General features: G+C 35.9%; 1 protein-coding gene across 4 annotated transcripts in view; it reads left to right on the forward strand.

Annotated features, from left to right (window-relative positions):
• Positions 1–17389, forward strand: part of strbp (spermatid perinuclear RNA binding protein) — a 168305-nt gene extending 150916 nt beyond the window's left edge. For 2 of the 4 annotated variants that reach the window (XM_080212033.1, XM_080212032.1), the window contains exon 20: positions 11107–17389. In XM_080212033.1, the coding sequence (XP_080068159.1) occupies positions 11107–11201 (95 nt within the window). In that variant the 3' untranslated portion in view covers positions 11202–17389. Of the gene's footprint in view, positions 1–3073; positions 5462–11106 lie in introns of those variants that run through there. The other 2 variants (XM_080212035.1, XM_080212034.1) reach the window with 2 other exon arrangements.
• Positions 17390–18357: the final 968 nt, after the last annotated feature.

Genomic DNA, 18357 nt, shown 5'->3' on the forward strand with positions numbered 1-18357 from the left:
ACCCAATTTAAAACTCAGTAGAAGAAATCAGCATAACCTTGTGGTTCTTCTCATGGTTGGAGCTCCTCCTTGCACAGATTTGTCCAGTTGTAAAGGGACTGCTTGTAAACTGCTTGTCCCCTTCCGTGCCAGAGTGTACATTTTATTAAATGTAGTCCCAGTGCTTACAGCCATTAGATGCTCTATTCAAAGCAAACTGCACTGCCAGACAAATTAACAAGTTGACTGCATTAACATTTATTTAGTTCACTGCTGCAATTACTCTTCTTCCATAGCCTTAAGCAGGCATAATTAATTTTAAAGTTGTAAATGTAAAATGAACCTTAATTACTTGAAAAGTAACAGCATTTGTGTTTGTAAAATTTGAATTTTTAATTCTGATGTTATTGAATAGTATGCCATTTTCAAATTTGGCTAATTTTTTCAATCAGTTATTACAATTTCAAGGAACTGTGGAACATGGATATATTGTGGTTATTTAGCTTCAAAATTATAACCCAGTTGATTAGCAGCAAAACAGGTGGAATGTCAACACTTATGCCCATCTCACGGGTTGGCTTTTTACAGTGTGCTATCCTTGACAGCTGAAGGACTTAGTGAAATGACTGCAATTTTAGACACTAGTGTGACTTTGGAAAATATTTAATCTTGTTAACAAGTTTGTCTGTGGCCAAAATGAATCCCTCCCCAACTGATAAACTTGTTGCTTTGTTCCTAATTTTCCCAATTTTTCAAATTTTTACACTCAACTTAATCATTACCTGGTTTAACCCTGGTTGAGGCTATAATGAGGGAAGGATTTAAACTTGATTTAAAATTGGCAGTTAAAGTATTCAAGGTGAACAGCAGCATTATTAGTATTCTAATCTAGTAAGTTACCATTTTAAGGACTTAATTTTAAGTTTGTATTTTTCTGGTAAACAAAGCCTGTGACCCACTTTCAGTATAACAGGTAAATGTTTAACACTGGAAAGGTATATCAATTGGCTCAAGCTTTTACAGCCTTTTGACTGTTCATACACCTTTGTTGTATTGTCAAATACATTTTCTAATGTTAGAACAATACTGACAGATTTCCATAATTTACTAAAATAAGCTCGATTTAATCACAAAAACTGGCACCATGCTGTTGCTTTGAATGAGCCTTATGTGCAAATGATGACAAGCAAATGTAAGATTTATTTGGAGCCTGAGTTGGGCTGCACATGTGAGCGGTTTGAGTATCACATGAGTTCCAAATATAAATCTGCAAAGTTTGCTATTACAGTCACAGCTGGCATGTGTCTGAAATAACTTACCTATGTATTTCTAAAATCAATCCTGAACACTACAGTTTGTATGTTGTCAGTTTGGTGTGCAGCAATGTTCAATGAGGTCCAAATTAATGTTATTTCCTAGAAATAATCATTGTCATCATTTCTCACATAAAGGCCCTGTGTTTTTCCAGTGTCTAGATGTGATGCAAAACAATATTTGACACGGCTGTTTTCTTGGCTGTAGGTTGAAAGTGTCTTAATGCCTTTGTAAGCTGTTGCATGTTGGGAAATTTGCACTTCAGTCATCTGGTGCTGTTAAAACACCTACTGTTGCTGCTTTGTGATTTCTAATGAAGATAAAAATTGAGAATAAGAAATCTGTCTAGATACTTAGAATTCTGTGAGGCCACAAGAACTTAGTATTCAACCAAATAACATTAATTAACAACCCGTAGACCTTTCCAGATCTGCTGTTCAAATAACTTGTGGAATAACTTTTCTGTAGATGACATTCGATTTAGATACAATCTTGAGAAAAATAGATAGTGTGGTCTTTTGTGGAAGCATGATGTAAATTTATGGTAGCATCTGTAGTGAACATTTGCTGCCCAAATGTGCTAGGAACTACACTTTTAAATGATTTGGAATTCTAATTTCCTGCAGACACTGTTGTATCAAGATAAAGATTGGAGTGTAACAATCAATGTCCAAGTCCACCTCCAATGCGAAAACAACTTATTTGTACGTTTAGTTGAAATAATTTTCATTTTTTCAAATTGTTCCAGTGTTAACCGTTGCTGATTATTAAATCTGGCAAAATATTCCATTAAAAGATAGAAAGGTTCTGCTTCACTGCAGGAACACTTATTAGAGGGAAAATGAAAGCTTTCTGAGTTAAGAAAGAGAGAATATTTTACTAACATAATGAAATTGTATAATGAAAAGGACAGCACAGTGGCGCAGTGGTTAGCACCGCTGCCTCACAGCGCCAGGGACTTGGATTCGATTCCCAGCTTGAGTCATTGTGAGGGGTTTGCATGTTCTCTCTGTGTCTGCGTGGGTTTCCTCCCGGTACTCGGGTTTCCTTCCGGTACTCTGGTTTCCTCCCAGAGTCCGAAAGACGTGCTGGTTAGGTGCGTTAGCTGTGCTAAATTCTCCCTCAGTATACCCGAGTGTCAAGGGGATTTTCAAAGTAACTTCATTGCAGTGTTAATGTAAGACTACTTGTGACACTAATAAATAAACTTTAAAAATCTTTTAAAAATGCTGCTCCAGTGGTTTATTTTGTATTCTGTTTTCTTTAAACTACATGAATTAAATAGATACTCAATTTGTTATATATAATTAGCAGCATTGCAGCCATACTTAGTAGCCCATTTAATAATTGTGTGATACTATTTCCGCCCCGATATCCTTTTCCACAATGTCAGATTTTATCCCAAATGAATCTATTTTGCAAATAATAAATTTATGTTCAGCAAGATAAGTTTTATTTTTAAAAATAGCATGTAAAGAAATGTTCAAAGCTTCGTGGTTTCCAGTACTTACTTAAAAGTACAATATGGGGACGGATGTGGATAAAATGTGAAGTTTCCACACATTGTTGATTTACAGTTTCTGCTTATTAGCATTAATTTTAATGCTGAGAATTTGTCAGCTTGCTTAATAAAATTAGATGGTATATATAAAGAAAAATAAATAAGTTGAAATTGAATGGCTAATCTGGAAAGATCTATGGTAACAGAACCTTATATTCTTAAGTCAATTTAATGGACCATTAAACTTATTTGGGGTCCTTTCGTTTCTTCTCTCTATAGGTTTGCCAGGCAAGAGAATGCTTCTGTTCCCTGTTATGAAAATTCCAACATATCCTGTTCCCCTTTACTCCTTTTTCAGCTAATTACTGTATTAGAAGCCTAACAACTGATTCTGATCACAATAGCAAAAAAAGTGAGCATTAGGAGAAAAAAGTTGCTTTTTTAATTAAATTTCTTTTGAAAATGTTGTATGAAGCAAATTACTTGTAAAATAATTTTTCCTATCTTTTTGATTTTAACAAAAAGGCTTAGTTCATTAAAACTTGAAGATGTACTGTGAAATGTTACCTCATTCTCAATATAACTTATGCCAGCCTTCTGTGGTAGAAAGTAATAAACTTTAAAAAGAAGAACCTCACAAACATTTTAATTGATTTATAGCTTCTGAAGAATTTTATGGAAGCTTATTTGTGAAGGATGTATAGATAATAGATCTCTGATCACAAATAAACACTTTCTGTTTCAGAACCAGCCAGCGTATTGCCTGTTTTATAAATCTCTTTATGTAGCAAAGCCTTAACCCAGTATTGTGCATATGCTCTGTACTGGCCATCATTTGTGTAATGAAAATGGTGTTTTCCCTCCTCAAATTTTATAATTAGTTTCTATTAGTTTATTTCAAAATTTAGTTTGTGTTGTTCCAAAACACTCAAGTTAGGTCATATTGGTGGTAAGTCTTATACAAATGATGGAAGCTGCAAATGAGCTAATATACCTATGTCCTTCCTAAGATCCTGGTATGAAGCATGTGTGTTAAAATTGGCTTAAGGCTATCTTGCCTCCATAATATTATATTTGGTTCTTGTGGCCTTTTTTATAGTTACTGAGATGCATCTTGACTTTGCATTAGTTGCTTCTAGGTAGATAGGTTTTTAATTGATGAGCTGTAGTACAAAAACAAAAAAATCTCCTTTTCTAAGGATCTTTTTCCCACTGCACAAAATGAAGAATCTGAAGCAGCAACAAGGTCCCCATGGATATTCGCTACTTAATTGTCCCAATTCTTGTTGAGTGCTGCTGTTTTTTTTAAAAAGTGACACGTCTCACCCATGGGCCATCATTCTTGCATCATTGTCAAGCCTAACAGAACTTCAGATGCTTGTGTTTATATAATTGTTAACCAACATTTTTTTATCCCGATGCCCTTTTTGTGTATATGCATGCCTTTTGTGAAAATGATATGCCACTTTTATAGGCTTTGAGAATTATTTTAAGATCATCCTTGATTACATCACTTTCTTCCTAAGATTAAGGTACCAATCAGTTTGTTTGCAGTTTATTCCTGAGAAGGACACCTTCCTCTTAAAATCTTTTGACTTTATTGGACTGTGGTAAGGATGGAAGTCAATGATAGCAGTTTATCAAGGTGTGTACGAAAAGTCAGACTTAATTCTAAATTGACCAGTATGTTAAGAATTTTGTGCTAGGGATCTTGATACTCTGTTAGGAAAGTGCTTAAAGGGACATGAAGCATGAGATTTCATACCAAAATTGCAAATCCCTACTTAATAAAATCTGAAAGATTGTATATTTTCCACTGCAAAACCCCTTAACAAATATGTGCATGTGCTGCACTTGTGAAATGCAAAGTATGTATATTTTGCATCATACAGCATAGAAATAGATTATTCAGCCCATTATATCTGTGCCAGTTCTTTGAAAAATGAATCCAGTTAGTCCAGTTCTCCTGCCCTTTCTCTAAGAACTGTTTTTTTTTCCCTTCCAAGTATTTATCCAGTTACCCTCTGAGAGTTATTAAATCTAATTCTACTACTATCAGGCAGTGCATTCTTTAATAAGTTGCCAAGTTCTTCACTTCTGCCATCCTTTGCGTGAGGAGGTTTCTCCTAATTTATCTCCTAATGGCCGCCTTATGATTTTAAAGCTATGTTTCTTGTTTTAAAATCTCCAACCAGTGGGAAATTTTTCTCTCCATCTAATCAATCATTTCAAAATCCTTTAAAAAAAAAACTTAATTGAATAACCCCATAGCCTACTATATCCCAGGAGATACCAGAAAACCTAATTTATGTGATCTCTCAATGTCATCTAACCCTTGGAGCCATGGTGACATCCCCTTCCAAATGCAATGCCCAGAATTGGACACACTTCACCATCTGGGACCTAACTGGTGATTTACGATAGTTTAGCATAGTTTTCTTGCTTTTGTTCTCTATTCTTCTATTTACAAAGCCACGCACCCCATTTGCTTTAGTTTAAACAACTCTGCTCCATTTCCTGCCACCTACAAAGATTTGCGTACAAACACCAATGTCTTATTATCCTTGCATCCCCTTAAAATTGTAATTTAGTTTATATTACCCAGTAAATTATGTTTAAATTTATATATTATGTATCATATATTTATATATAACTATATTTGAATTTATATTTCCGACTGAAATGCATCACTTCACACTTCTGTTAAATTGCATCGACTGTGTGTCTGCCCGTTGTGTTTCTATCCTCCCGAATTCTGTTTCTGTCCGCCTGGCTGATTACTACATTTTTTGAGTTTCATTCAAACTTTGAAATCATGCCGTATATATTCAAGATCAGATCCTTAATATATTTCAAGGACAGCAAGACCAAATCATTACTATAGCTATCAAGGATAGCCAATGATCCTAGTATCTGAACCCTGGAGGTATGACTGTTTACTTCTCTCCAGCCTGTAAAACAGCTGTTCATCACTGCTTTCAACCTCTTTACCAATTTCATATCTATACTATTGCCCTCTTAACCTGTGGGCATCAATTTTGCTCACATGTCATTGCATTTGGAGTTTTAAATGGGATAATTTATTTTCTTTATTTTAAACTCAGACTGTCTGTGTACGATATAATTTCAGTAAACTACTGAAAATTAAATATTCATTACATTGATGCTTGCTACAATATCTTCATTAATTGATATATGTATATATAATTATTAATGCAATAATGCTGGATAAAGTATGAGCTTCACTGCCCTGTTAGAGCACATTTACATTTGATGGCTGGTGACACTTGATTACTACCATTTGCAGAACAATTGTCAGCCTATCAGTTATATAATCCTTTGGCTTCTTATATTCATCAAGACTGTTTCCTACAAACCCAGAACAAGTATATTTTGAATTAATTTAACATAAGCAAGAATTTTAAGGCACGAGTTAAATTGAGTTTGCGGGGAGATGGTGAGTTGAGTGGCATTGTCACTGGACTGGTAGCCTAGAGGCTCAGGCTAATGCTCTGAAGGCACATGTTAAAATCCTACCATGGTGGCTTGTAGAATTTGAATATATTTGATAAATCTGGAATGTAAAGGTGGTCTTAGGAATGGTGACCCTGCACCTACCATCAATTATTCTAAAAACATATGTCCTCCAGTGAATGAAATTTATCATTTTTACCCAGGCTGGCCTGTATGTGACTCCAGACCCACAGCAATGTGGTTGACACTTAACTGCCTTCTGAAATGGCTTAACAAACCACTCATTTCAAGGGAAGTAGGAATGATCAACAAATGTTGGCTTTGCCAGTGACATCCACATCCTGTGAAAGAATAAGAAAAAGGCCTCTACTGATGACCTAAACTTCTAAATTGGTGCTTATGCACCAATGGGAATAATTGATTATAGGGAAATGTTTTATCATTTCTTTACAGTAGAAAAGATGTTGCGTTATTGAGTATTTGGTGGCTGAGTTACTTGCTTCATAATGCTGACTGAGACACTGGATTGCCTCTTTATTCAACTATTCAAGAGGCAGCTGGATGTATCACTTTGGGTAAATGGAATCAAAGATTATGGGAAAAAAGAAAGATTAGGCTATTGAGTTGGATGATCAGCATTGATCATAATGAATGGCAGAGCAGGCTCAAAGGGTCAAATGGCCTCCTCCTGCTCCTATCTTCCATGTTTTTATGTTTGTGTGCCACAACCTGTTTGGCTGGGATGCCACAAGGGATAACTAAAACCCATTTTTACTGACTTGTACCAATAAATTCATGGCTTTTCCTGGTGAATTGCTTTTTGTAAAGCAATAATTCATCTCCACTTTGAGGGGTAAATCACTGAAAATTTCCTAACTTTTTTTCTGGTTGAATATCTGATCCAGCACTGTGTGCAGATTGTATTGGTGGCAATTGCACACATTGCATGCTAATTACCAGCAGTTTTTATTATTTCAACATCAGTGTGACTAGAACAACAACAATAAATCTGATTACCTAATCTTAATTTAAATAAAACCATCTAAATCTTACGTGAGAATCCCTTATAAATAATGCCAATGACTGTAAACAATTGTGTTTTATTTAACTAGACTACTTTTTCATTCTCCTTTTGTGTGTTTGTGATGTTTAAATTAAAAACTGTTTTTTATAATTTGCTGTGAAGTTTTACAGGTTTTTTTCAAAGCTGACTAAGCAATTTATTTTTTGGATGAGTGATGTGAACTTTTTCTCATCCTCTGTCAAGAGAGAAATGTTGACTTTGAAATGATGAGGAATACCACAGTCCATTGACATTTACAAATCCTTTTAAAGGGTGGTGACTGGAGGATATTTCATCAACATTTAAGTATTATTATAGTTTTGATCTTCAGCTTTGTTTATTGTTCACTGCATATGATTTATTATGCATCTAATCCTTGTGTATATAAAATGAATTAAGTAGGTACATTTTGATGACCAAGAATATATAGGAATGACCCAGGTACGTAACTCATCTAATTCTATATGTCTCCTAACACCTTTCAATTTATGAAATATCTAATAGTACTAATAGACCCTAGGTACTTTGGCTGGAAAAATTCAGAAAGATAATGTTACTGTTGCCTGGTGATTGTGGTGTTCATGTTTAATCATTATTACAAATGGGAATACTTTTTTCCTTTTGATTTGTTTTCACTATAATCACAGTTCTATATGTAATATTGTATTAAAACTGAATTCTTACAATTTGCTGCCTGTGTGCAGTGCTGAACACTGTCAGTCAAACACAATAATGGGATGATGGTTTGCAATCCCACCTAAGAAGAAACAGGACTAAGGCAGCTTCCTTATGCAATGTTCGTATATCAATTATAGGGCAATGGTTGCAGAATTATGGCTTTTATTCCCAATACAATGATTAACCTTAGCCAGACACATGGGGAAGAGGTCCTAAGCTAAACCAAAAAACAGAAAGGAAAAAGCGGAGACCAATTCATGCTGGTCAGAATCTCAGTACTGATGGAGTCAGCAGTATGAAACCAGCTTCAAATTTGCTCTTCTCGTTGCACCACAGAGATTTGGATGTTCTACACAACTCTAATGAAAGAGAAAGTGCAGATTTGGATTGTTAAAATTTTTAAACTATTTTTGCTATCATTGGCTTCTTCCTTTTCATATGTAAAGTGGGGGGTGTTGGGGGGGAGGTCTTGAACAGTGCCTGATGATAATGGATAGTGTAAGCCTTGCCTCTGTCTACATCCAGCATGTTGAAACTATTCTGAATGGCTTTGTATTGGTACACGATCTGATGGAATGGCTCATAAGCTAATTAGTAAAGATAGCTTTTTGTGCTTGGGTGTGACTCAAATGAACAGTAAGTGGAACTATTCCATGCGATTAAGGATTTGGAATTTATTTCGGACTGCCAAGGATAGGAGCTTTCCACCATATGGCAGAATTTCATCTTCTTTTGATCATGAAATTCCATCCTTCTAATTTTTTCCAACCTTTCTCAGCATGGGAAGACATCACTCAGCCTTTAATCGATCACATGTCCAATCTGGCTTTTACTTCCAGTTGATCTAATTACAGTCTCAATCGCTCAATTTCTGCGATTGGGAGATGCAGAGGCTTTGACCACTCACCCCTCCTCCTCCTCAGTCACTGCTGCTGCCCATGTGAATTGGATCCTCGTCTTCATGCTGTCCGCTGCAAGGGTTGCTTCTGCTGGCAGAGAATGACTGGATCGTTTGGCCAATCTCAGGCTGTATTACTGATAGAGCAACTGGATCCCAGCTCAACCATAGTCTGTTTCTTGACTTCAGGCTCTGGTTCCGGCACCAGCTGTGGGATAGAGGGATGGAGACAGTAGTCTCAGCCACATCCTGCTCTCAGCAGCAGTTGCCACTTTCAGCTGCCTCTAGCTTGGACAACCCAGAACCCTGGTGCTGTCCAAGTGCCCAGTGATTGAAGAGCCTGGTATCTTGCACGGTCTGTGCACCCAGAGCCTGATCTGCTAATCCTCAGGGAGTTAGATCTAAGTGTACCAGCTGAAGAGGATTCCTACTGGCAGCAAGGATAGCAACAAGGATGACGAGCCAAGTTTGGAGAAGGTGAAAAAATCCAGATAAGGTGGGAGGGTGTAGAAGGAAGATGGGTGAGAGTGATTCTGGGAGGGGAGAGATGGAAGGGTTGAGTGAGTGGAGATGGGTGCGGAAGGGATGAGTGAGAAAGCGGGTTGGGAAGGGAGGGGTGAGTGAACGAGTGAGGGGGAGATGGTTTGGGAAAAAGCTATGAGTGAGTGGGGGGCTGGTGGTTGGGGCAAGGAATGTGTGATGGGGAGAGAATCTAATTACAGTGTGGGTGAAGAAAGGGTTTCCATGAATCTTCTGACACTATGGAACATAAAAGCTTGGCTGAAACCTACATGAATGTTATAAAATGGATTTTTCAAAAGTGCTTTACAAACACAGATGTTCATTTTTATATGATGAATTATGCTGATAAGTTGACTTTAATACCTACGTGCAGAATGCTACTATGTTATTTTATTGCTGTTTTTGCTGGCGGAGGGCACATGAATTTTCCAGCTTTTTTATATATGTATTATATATATATAAAACATACACATATATTTGTTCATGGAATGCGGGCATTGCTGGCAAGGCCAGCCTTTGTTACCCATCTCTAATTGCCCTTGAGAAGTTGGTGGTGAGTATGGAGCCACATTGAAAAATAGTTTGCAAAAACTGCTATATTCCTTTGCTTCACTTTGCTTCGCATGCACCTCGTCCAGCAAGGTCGTGTTCTGTTGTTCATTCACTAACTGCTGAAATGCTGAGGTCACTATGGTGATTTGCTACAGACACATTGGAAGTAATTGAAGATAACAAAGGGAAAGCTAATGTTTTCACCCACTCGAAGTCTAATAATTCCACCCATTTCAAGTGGCTTAGACATACATGCATTTTTGCTACAGATCATAAAAGATGCTCAGATTACTTGATTCCTTATCAGAAAAAAGTTCAGACCTTTTTGCCTTCGGCCGTTCTCATTCCTGAGCTCCACACTCAAAATATAATGTTTTTCAGTTGTAAGACATTAGTGGCCAATGTAAAGGCAGAATCTGAAAAGTTAGTTTAAGGTGTGCACAAAATTCTCATTTAGAATAGTTGCTGCAGATATTTAGGCAAATGCTTTCTATTTTCTGACCATGTCTAAAGAATAAATTCAGAAATATTTGTCCAAATGCAATCCCTCAACTGTAATGTTGAAATTATCTTTGCAACAATTCTTGTTGCTTTGCAAGGCGGTCTTAATTGCATGAACATTCATACTGTTGGCTTTTGTGATTTGCAAGGCAGAATTTTGAACATGTGCCATTTATTGTCCCAAGTTCTATTCAGTTTGTTTTGCTGACCTTTAGATAAAACAATATTTGATGTTAGCATTACTGCTGCTCGTAACTTTGCCAAATTCAAACATGTTAGTCATATCCCAGAACATAGATCTATCAGCAAGCGGTTGTACACTTCCAAAATGATGCTTGAGATTGTTTCATAATGTATAAATTTTTTGTTTATTCCAAGTGACTAACCACAATGTCTGAAACTCCAGTTGCTGAAAATTTTACATTTCTCTGCTTTATTTAAAATGAGCTTTTTATCAAAGTAGGAAATGTGTGACTTGAATGCCTTTGACAAAGAATGCCCCGTTTGCAATGAAAATTCCACATACAGCTAAAGGAGCAGAGAAATATAAATGCTAATGGAACAGCTTCACTGCAGTGATAATTAATGTGCAGTTTTGCTTCTCTGCTTTTTTCCTTACTGTAGGTGGTTTTTTCATTGACAATCCCTATTACCAGCCTCGGGCCATCGCACCTTTTATTATTCACTTGGGTCCTCAGGATTTCGACTCTGACTTCTAGAACCATCAGATTGTGAGACTTGAAAACTTATTTTTGTTATGTCAGTTCGGCTGTGGGCTAGGGAAAAAATGGCAGACTGTTTCGAGGCCATATATCTATCCATCCCTTGCACGAATAGCAATCTTTGGCAGTAGCTTACTTTAAATTTAGAATTTAAATGTTTAAGCCAAGATCATGAGGATTATTTATCAGTGATTCCAACCATTAGAAATTTGAACTGTAAAATGAAGTTGATTCTCTTTCCTATTCTTCCATTTTAACATATACCAATCATATGCTGTTTCATTAGAGTTTGCATTTGAGTCCTGTATTTTGTTTTTGTACTCCAGTAAAAATTGTTGTGAATTTGACTTACTTTGTCAGCTCTGCTGCTAGTCATTTACTTAATGGCTTCAACAATTAGATTTTAAAGTGAAATACCATTAATATGTTGCAAAACCATCAGATTATTAGTTATAAATATTGTGCACTACAAAAGTAACACTAAATCAATCCTTTATTTAGAAAGTAATGAGTATTCTCCAGTGTGGATATATTTGAATGCTAACGATTCAATGTTTTCTTTGAATTATTGATACAGGGTTTAAAATACAATTGTAAAATAATTTTCTAAATTTATGGTGGCTGGGCACTGTTTAAGGTAATTGTTTAATACAAGCAAAATATGAAAGCTGAACAAAGCCACTGGCTTTGTGTACAGTAAGATATTTAAAATTAGATCAAATATATTTAAAGGAGATGATAAGCACAAATAGAGGAAAACAAATTTTCATCAATAACCAACATTTTCTATAGCATGGCTGATGAATTAATACTTATTCAAATATAAAATGTATGGGATTAATAATGAAAATATGGCCAATACTTGAAATGTGTGTTCATTAGCATTTTTGTTATTTATAGAATTGTAATTTTATACTATATTTCTTTAAACTGTTGGAACAATAAATGCCATTGGAGATTGGCATTTATCTTATTTATTATAAGGCATCTGAAATCATATGCTATTTATCTAGATTAACATTAAAAACTACCCCAGTTTACACTCCCATATCTGCAATTAGTTACTTATCCACTTCACTGCCATTTTCATTGTAGAAGTAAAATAACTTTTTGTTACTTTATGTTCAGATTAATTTGATTAAAAAGTACCTGGATCTGTACCTGAAGTGCAGTATATTATAGGACTATGGGTGCTTGAAAGTGGGATCAGAAAGGGCATATGGGTGTCCTTGGGCTGGCATGGACAAGATGGGCCACATGGCCTCCTGTGCTGCAACTTTTCCATGGTTCTAATAAATGTGGCAGTTGAGAAGTTATATTTTGGTTTAACTTCATCCATCTCAGTGGTTTATTAAACATTGCTTGTGTCTGCAATGTCTAAGTTAAATGACAGACTTTTTCTTTCTGCTGCCAATGAAATTGATGGCAAAACCATATCCAGGCAGGTAACATCAGCAATGACATCCCACAGGTGAGTGAAAAATTATTACACAGTATTCTTGGGAAAATAGATGTTCTCAACAAGTATCATCACCTGAAAGTAAGACACAATTGTCTTTCTACACTGGAAAATTCATTTAGTGACACTGTTGACACTACTTTAAATATTTTTTAAAAACCTGTGCCATTGTGCTGCTATCATGTTATCCTCCCTCCAGCCCATTGCTTATAAAACTTTATTCTGAATGATTGCCTTTGAGTGTTCTCCAGTTGTTTTCAGGTGCCCACTTTCTGAAAATATTTTTTGCCATTTATTGCTTTTTTTTTGTGGATTGATAATTCTTTTTAAAAATTAATTTTCAATTTGCAGGCTACTTCTCAAAAGTCTTTTTCTACTTGCACAGTGTCACTGTTACTTGTTGCATCTCAATATTTTCTCACAGGGGTTGCCTTAAGAAATTTCAGCTCAATTCTGCTCCTTTTTCCACCAACTGATGCAAGCTTCTGATTCTAAAAAAATTTATGGTCAGAATGACAACGATATTATAATCTTTGAACATCTGATTTTTGTTCTTGATTAATGAAAACATTCTTGACAAATGATTTTGTTTTTGTTCAAAATGGTTCTAATTCTAAAACTTCCCAGGTATTCTGCTTTGTATTCCCTTGATAGCATTGACATTTGTTGCCCTCTGTCAAACATTCCATGATATTCAGAAGTAGAGCCTTCCCCAAAAGTTGCAAATGCAACTTATTTATTGTAAGTAGATTCTGCAGATGAGCCACAATTTTGCAGTTATACCAACAATTTCAGTAGAACCTGGGAACACTATACAGAGCAAGCAGCATTCTGCTCTTTTCACATCAAAACTGTCCTCTAGAAATAGTCAAAAGGTTACTGTATCCCTGGGTTCTGCAGTGGTGTTGACATCAATTGTAACTGCTAATATTATCAAACTTCACCTAATCTTTAGGTGATCTTTGGTGCAAATATCAGCACTCCAAATTAGACACCCTGATCTTGGTGCCAGTTTAATTCCAATTGATGATCACAACACATGCAAGGCAGAAGGAGCCACTTAACCCAGTGGTATTCAAACTTTTTTGATTGAAGGACCCTTTTTCAAATGGATTTGTAATCACAAAGACTGCCATCCAAGTTATAATATCCATCCAATGGAAGTGCTGCATCGAAGGAGTGTTTCAATCATGCTCTTAAGAAAACAGATAATCGCTTTGTGTTGCAGTTTGAGGGTTAAAACCCATGATGAAATATACCAGATAAACCTTGAGATAAAGACAAAATGCAGGTCCACTAACATTCCAGGGTATGCCAACTGAAGCGCTTTTTATGTGCTGGAGGCTTATGCATGTAGTGTGCATGTATTTCTAGAAATAATAGGCAATCAGTTCACAGATCTCATTTTTACTTTATTTATATATTTAAGAGGCTCAAGATAGATTTATTTTTTAATTTGCAAAATACAGATTTCCCTCTCTCCTATGGAAGTAGTCACTCGAACATGTCATTTGCAAAAATACAGACTTACGCAAACCCAGTTCAGTTTCTCAGTGTTATTTAATCATTCAAGGGCTTATGTGGTGAAAGATTTAAGTAAGTCAGACTGACAGCTTGTCCATGTTATCAAGAATCAAGCCAACAGGAGATTAAAGTAAAAAGAAGATGCTGAAAATATTTAGCGAGCCTGGCAACATTATAATTATACTTGCTCACAGCATGGGTCCAAATTGAATACACCCGAGTTTCAAACAGCAGCACTCCCTGCCCATCAACTTTAAATGCGAGACTCATTGCTGGAACCCTGATACCTTGAAGAAGGACAAGTATTCAAGAGTTTCGGGCTGCAGTGTACATTTGCAACATATGCATGGTTATATTTCTTGCTCTTCCCTTGTTGTCTTGAGAAGATGTAGTGAGCTTTCTTGAAACACTGCAGTCCTCGTGGCTATTGTGCTTCTGGGATGTTATTGTGTTGGGAAATTTTGAGGATTTTTATCCCGTAGCAATGAAACGATGATACTGTTGTCCAAGCTGGAATAGTATGCAACTTAAAGAAAAACTTGGAGGTGACGATGTTCCTATTTTATTGATGAAAATGTTGGGTGCTTAGATTTTCCATTGGATCTGCAGAAATCTTGTTTCCAAGGGAGTAGATTTTGTGGTAAGCAATGTGAAGCTGCATTAAAAGTTGACTAGGAATTAAACTGTCCAAACTTCATTTAGCTCATTGGACTTAATGCTATAACTGCAGGGTAAAAAGTTCCTTCTTAGTAGATGATCCCACTGACTGCAAAGCACCTAGTTCCTCTGCCCACACCTACAATATGGGTTTTCAGATATATGGTCTTTTTTTTACTTCTCTCAGAGACCAAGGAAGACCCACATATCTGGTAATATCTATTAGCCAATGATTGCATATTTTTGAAGGATGGTACAGTATTTCCAATATATACTAACTGTTTTAAGAAACTATAAATAAACCTCCAAATTTCTGTGTTGTGGCAAGAGTACAAAATGTAATGGCTCCTAAATAATTGATGGTACTTCCAAGGCTCTCTGTCATCATAAGGGATTTGTTCATTACGACTTGTGAAACACTATAGTTCAAGTATTTTAGCCCAAGGACATAGTGAGAATACTGGTAAGTTAATGCAGATCATTTGGACTAGTCAACTTGTTCTGAGTTACTGTACTGCTAGATGGGTTTCTGCTCCTGTTCTGGGCGACTACTATGAATCTCTTGTTGCTTCAAGAGCATTTATTTGCAGTGAGTCTCTTTCCTCACCAGCGTAGTTGAATAGACCTTTCAGCTCCGCTGACACCAAATAAAACATGAAATCAGCAATTGAAGTGGGGAGATTTCATCTATGGCAGTGGAGAGGAATACACCTGTACTTGTTGAGAACCATTTTTTCCAGGGTATAATTGTAATAATCTTTCATGGTTCTGAAGTTAATATTGGTGTTGTGTGTTTCATTTATCTCTTTGTGTGAAATCAGTCATATACTACAAAGTTTATACTTTTGTCAATATTTTCTGGTCCAACAATAATCTAACTTACATGTTAATCTTCACCCCAGTAAAGATAGTTATCATATTTAAATTGCACCATTCTCTCATGTATTATGGTGTAGTCTAACAGTTGTACTGCACATTTGAGGACCAGAAATTGATTAGAATTGTGGCAATATTATTTTTTCCAGTATACAGGTTAGCATTTCCAAATTGCTCAAGGCGATGCCAGTGCATTGGTTGCACAAAGTTCCAAATTGTTTTGGATTTTAGATTGTGTGCCCAGAATCCATTGTGAGCTACTCCACGTTGCTTCAGGATGCATTCTGTGTATAAAACCAGTGAGTATATAATGGAACCAATGCATAGGCCAGAACTATTCAATGGAATGAAGTGAACTGTCACAAAGTCAAAAATTGCTAAGCTGCTATTGCAGATGTTTTGTGTTTCAGACCTACTCGGGACTATCTTTCATATTGTACTTCTTTGTCGTTCTTCCGCTTTAAAATAGTGGAACTCCTCTTTATCATCACTAGCAGAAGCAGGCTTACCAAGTAAATCTTCTGCTGGAGAAAGCAATTTATGTAGCAGTGGAGGTTTCTTGTATGAGGCATTTTATCCTCTATGCCAAAGGAATTGATTAGCCAATGTGTATATATTGTCTTTCATTTTTATTTTTGCTGTGGGAAGTTGGGGTGACACACATATGCAACAGGATGGAAATTATTTACAAGTTTCTTCATGAACACATGCCCATATTTCCGTATTGGCTGCTTTTCCTTCCAAATTATGCCAGTCATGCAATTTGGAAACCTTTTATTTGCAATGTCCTGCTTATTGCAAAAGGCAAGCACTGAATAAATGTTTGATCTAGATCTCTTAATATGTTAGTCGTTGAATTGTTTTTCATTTTTCATGGTTGATCCAACTTTGTATGTAGATGCATACAAGTTAATATTAAAAGAATTGACCTACACATTTCATGTTTGCAAATGGCTTATTACAATATTGTTTGAATACCATCAGCCATGTCTTGAATGTGCTTTGAAACTATGCCCAGTCACCTTAAACTACAGTTTATGCAATAATTTGTTAGAATTGAATACTTCTCAGTTGTAAGCTAAAGCACAATTCTAATTCAGCAATACTTCTCTCAGGGTAATTAAGGGATTTGAAATGCTGGTATTGACTCTGGACATTTAAAATCCCTACCAAGATGTAAATTGAATTTTCAAATGCACACAATCAGGGCAGTATAATTACCAAACTCTTCCAAAATAATTACCTTGATGTAATCAATTATTTAGCTTTCCATTTGTTTCTGCGTATAATTTACAGAAAGTACTTTTGAAGCCTCAAGGCTCGCCTTTTGAGGTTATAGGTAGGTGTACACCATCAAATATATAAAAATATGTAAGTATTTTCAGATAGGTAAAAGCTACAGAGGAAAATCAGTCTTCATTGACAATGTATATAATTACAAGTTACTAAGACTAGGAAACTACCTTGAAGTAGAAGCTTATTCATGTCTTACTAAATGTTTAGAGAAGTGTGTATGAAAAGAATAAAGGCAATAACTAGGTTAATCATTATGAGCATAAATGAAATGATATATAGTGTATATTTTTTTGTTGTATGCGATTTTTGTCACAAATAACTGTGCAACACAGCCAGTACTTGCATTTTGTACAATAAAATATCACAATATAAATTTGTGTTGAGTATTTTTGAAAGAACTGATTCTACTTATGGCCACTTCCCTTCTTGAATACTCTTCCAAATGAACTTTCATGGGTGTTGGAATGTTAGCTGTTACATGAGTGAATGGATATTTCATCTAAAAGTTAATACCATTGCATCATTCTATAAAATATTATTTTTGTTCAGTATTTCCGTAACTTTATGTTGAGATCCACTAAAGATGCCACACTTTTTTTGTTGTCTTATCTCAATAAGATTTAATTAAGCATTTCAGTGTTTTAAGTGAATTTCAATCAAAGTGGCTGATTTGAAACTACTATCTCTAACTTGTTGGAGCAATAGTGCAAGGCATTAAAGAGACTTAAAACATTTATTTTTATCAACTTTCCATATTTTGGCTGTTCTGCATTGGAGAAGTGTCAAGTGGAGATGAGATGTCTCATTGGGTAGATGAAATATTAAAGAGGCCAATTTCAGGCTATTTTCCAAGACTCACAGCTAACGCTGAAACATTAAAGTGAAGAACCTGGAGCCAGACATTCCAGTCCTTCAGCCCCAAAAAGCAATGACCAAATGGAGAGATTCTCCTGCCCTTAGAAGTATTGCGCTATTAAACTCGGCTGTGCTGACCAACAGGAAATATGGGTGCCATAGCAAATTGTGCCACAGAGTTCTAGAGGTTGTGCATGTGGTTTTCCAACTGTGAGCTGAGACAGAAAAACAATGAAATGAGTGGTTCAACTCATTTACTCAGATACTTTACCAGTTGCTAGCTCCTTTACCAAAGTAAGAAATAGAATAGACCATTGCACTTCCCCTTTTCCCCTTCATCAGAAAGAGATGCATAAATAATACATCAAAAAGCTTTAAAAAAGAGCAGGTAAACCCACATGGGAAAAATACTTAGAGATGATGAGTGAAAGTGAACTGCATGCATGCAGCACAGACTTCAGTACTAATCATGCTTTTGCACAGGTT

The sequence above is a fragment of the Carcharhinus amblyrhynchos genome, chromosome 25 (assembly GCF_965287045.1).
Source record: "Carcharhinus amblyrhynchos chromosome 25, sCarAmb.v2.hapA, whole genome shotgun sequence".
Lineage (NCBI taxonomy): Eukaryota > Metazoa > Chordata > Chondrichthyes > Carcharhiniformes > Carcharhinidae > Carcharhinus > Carcharhinus amblyrhynchos.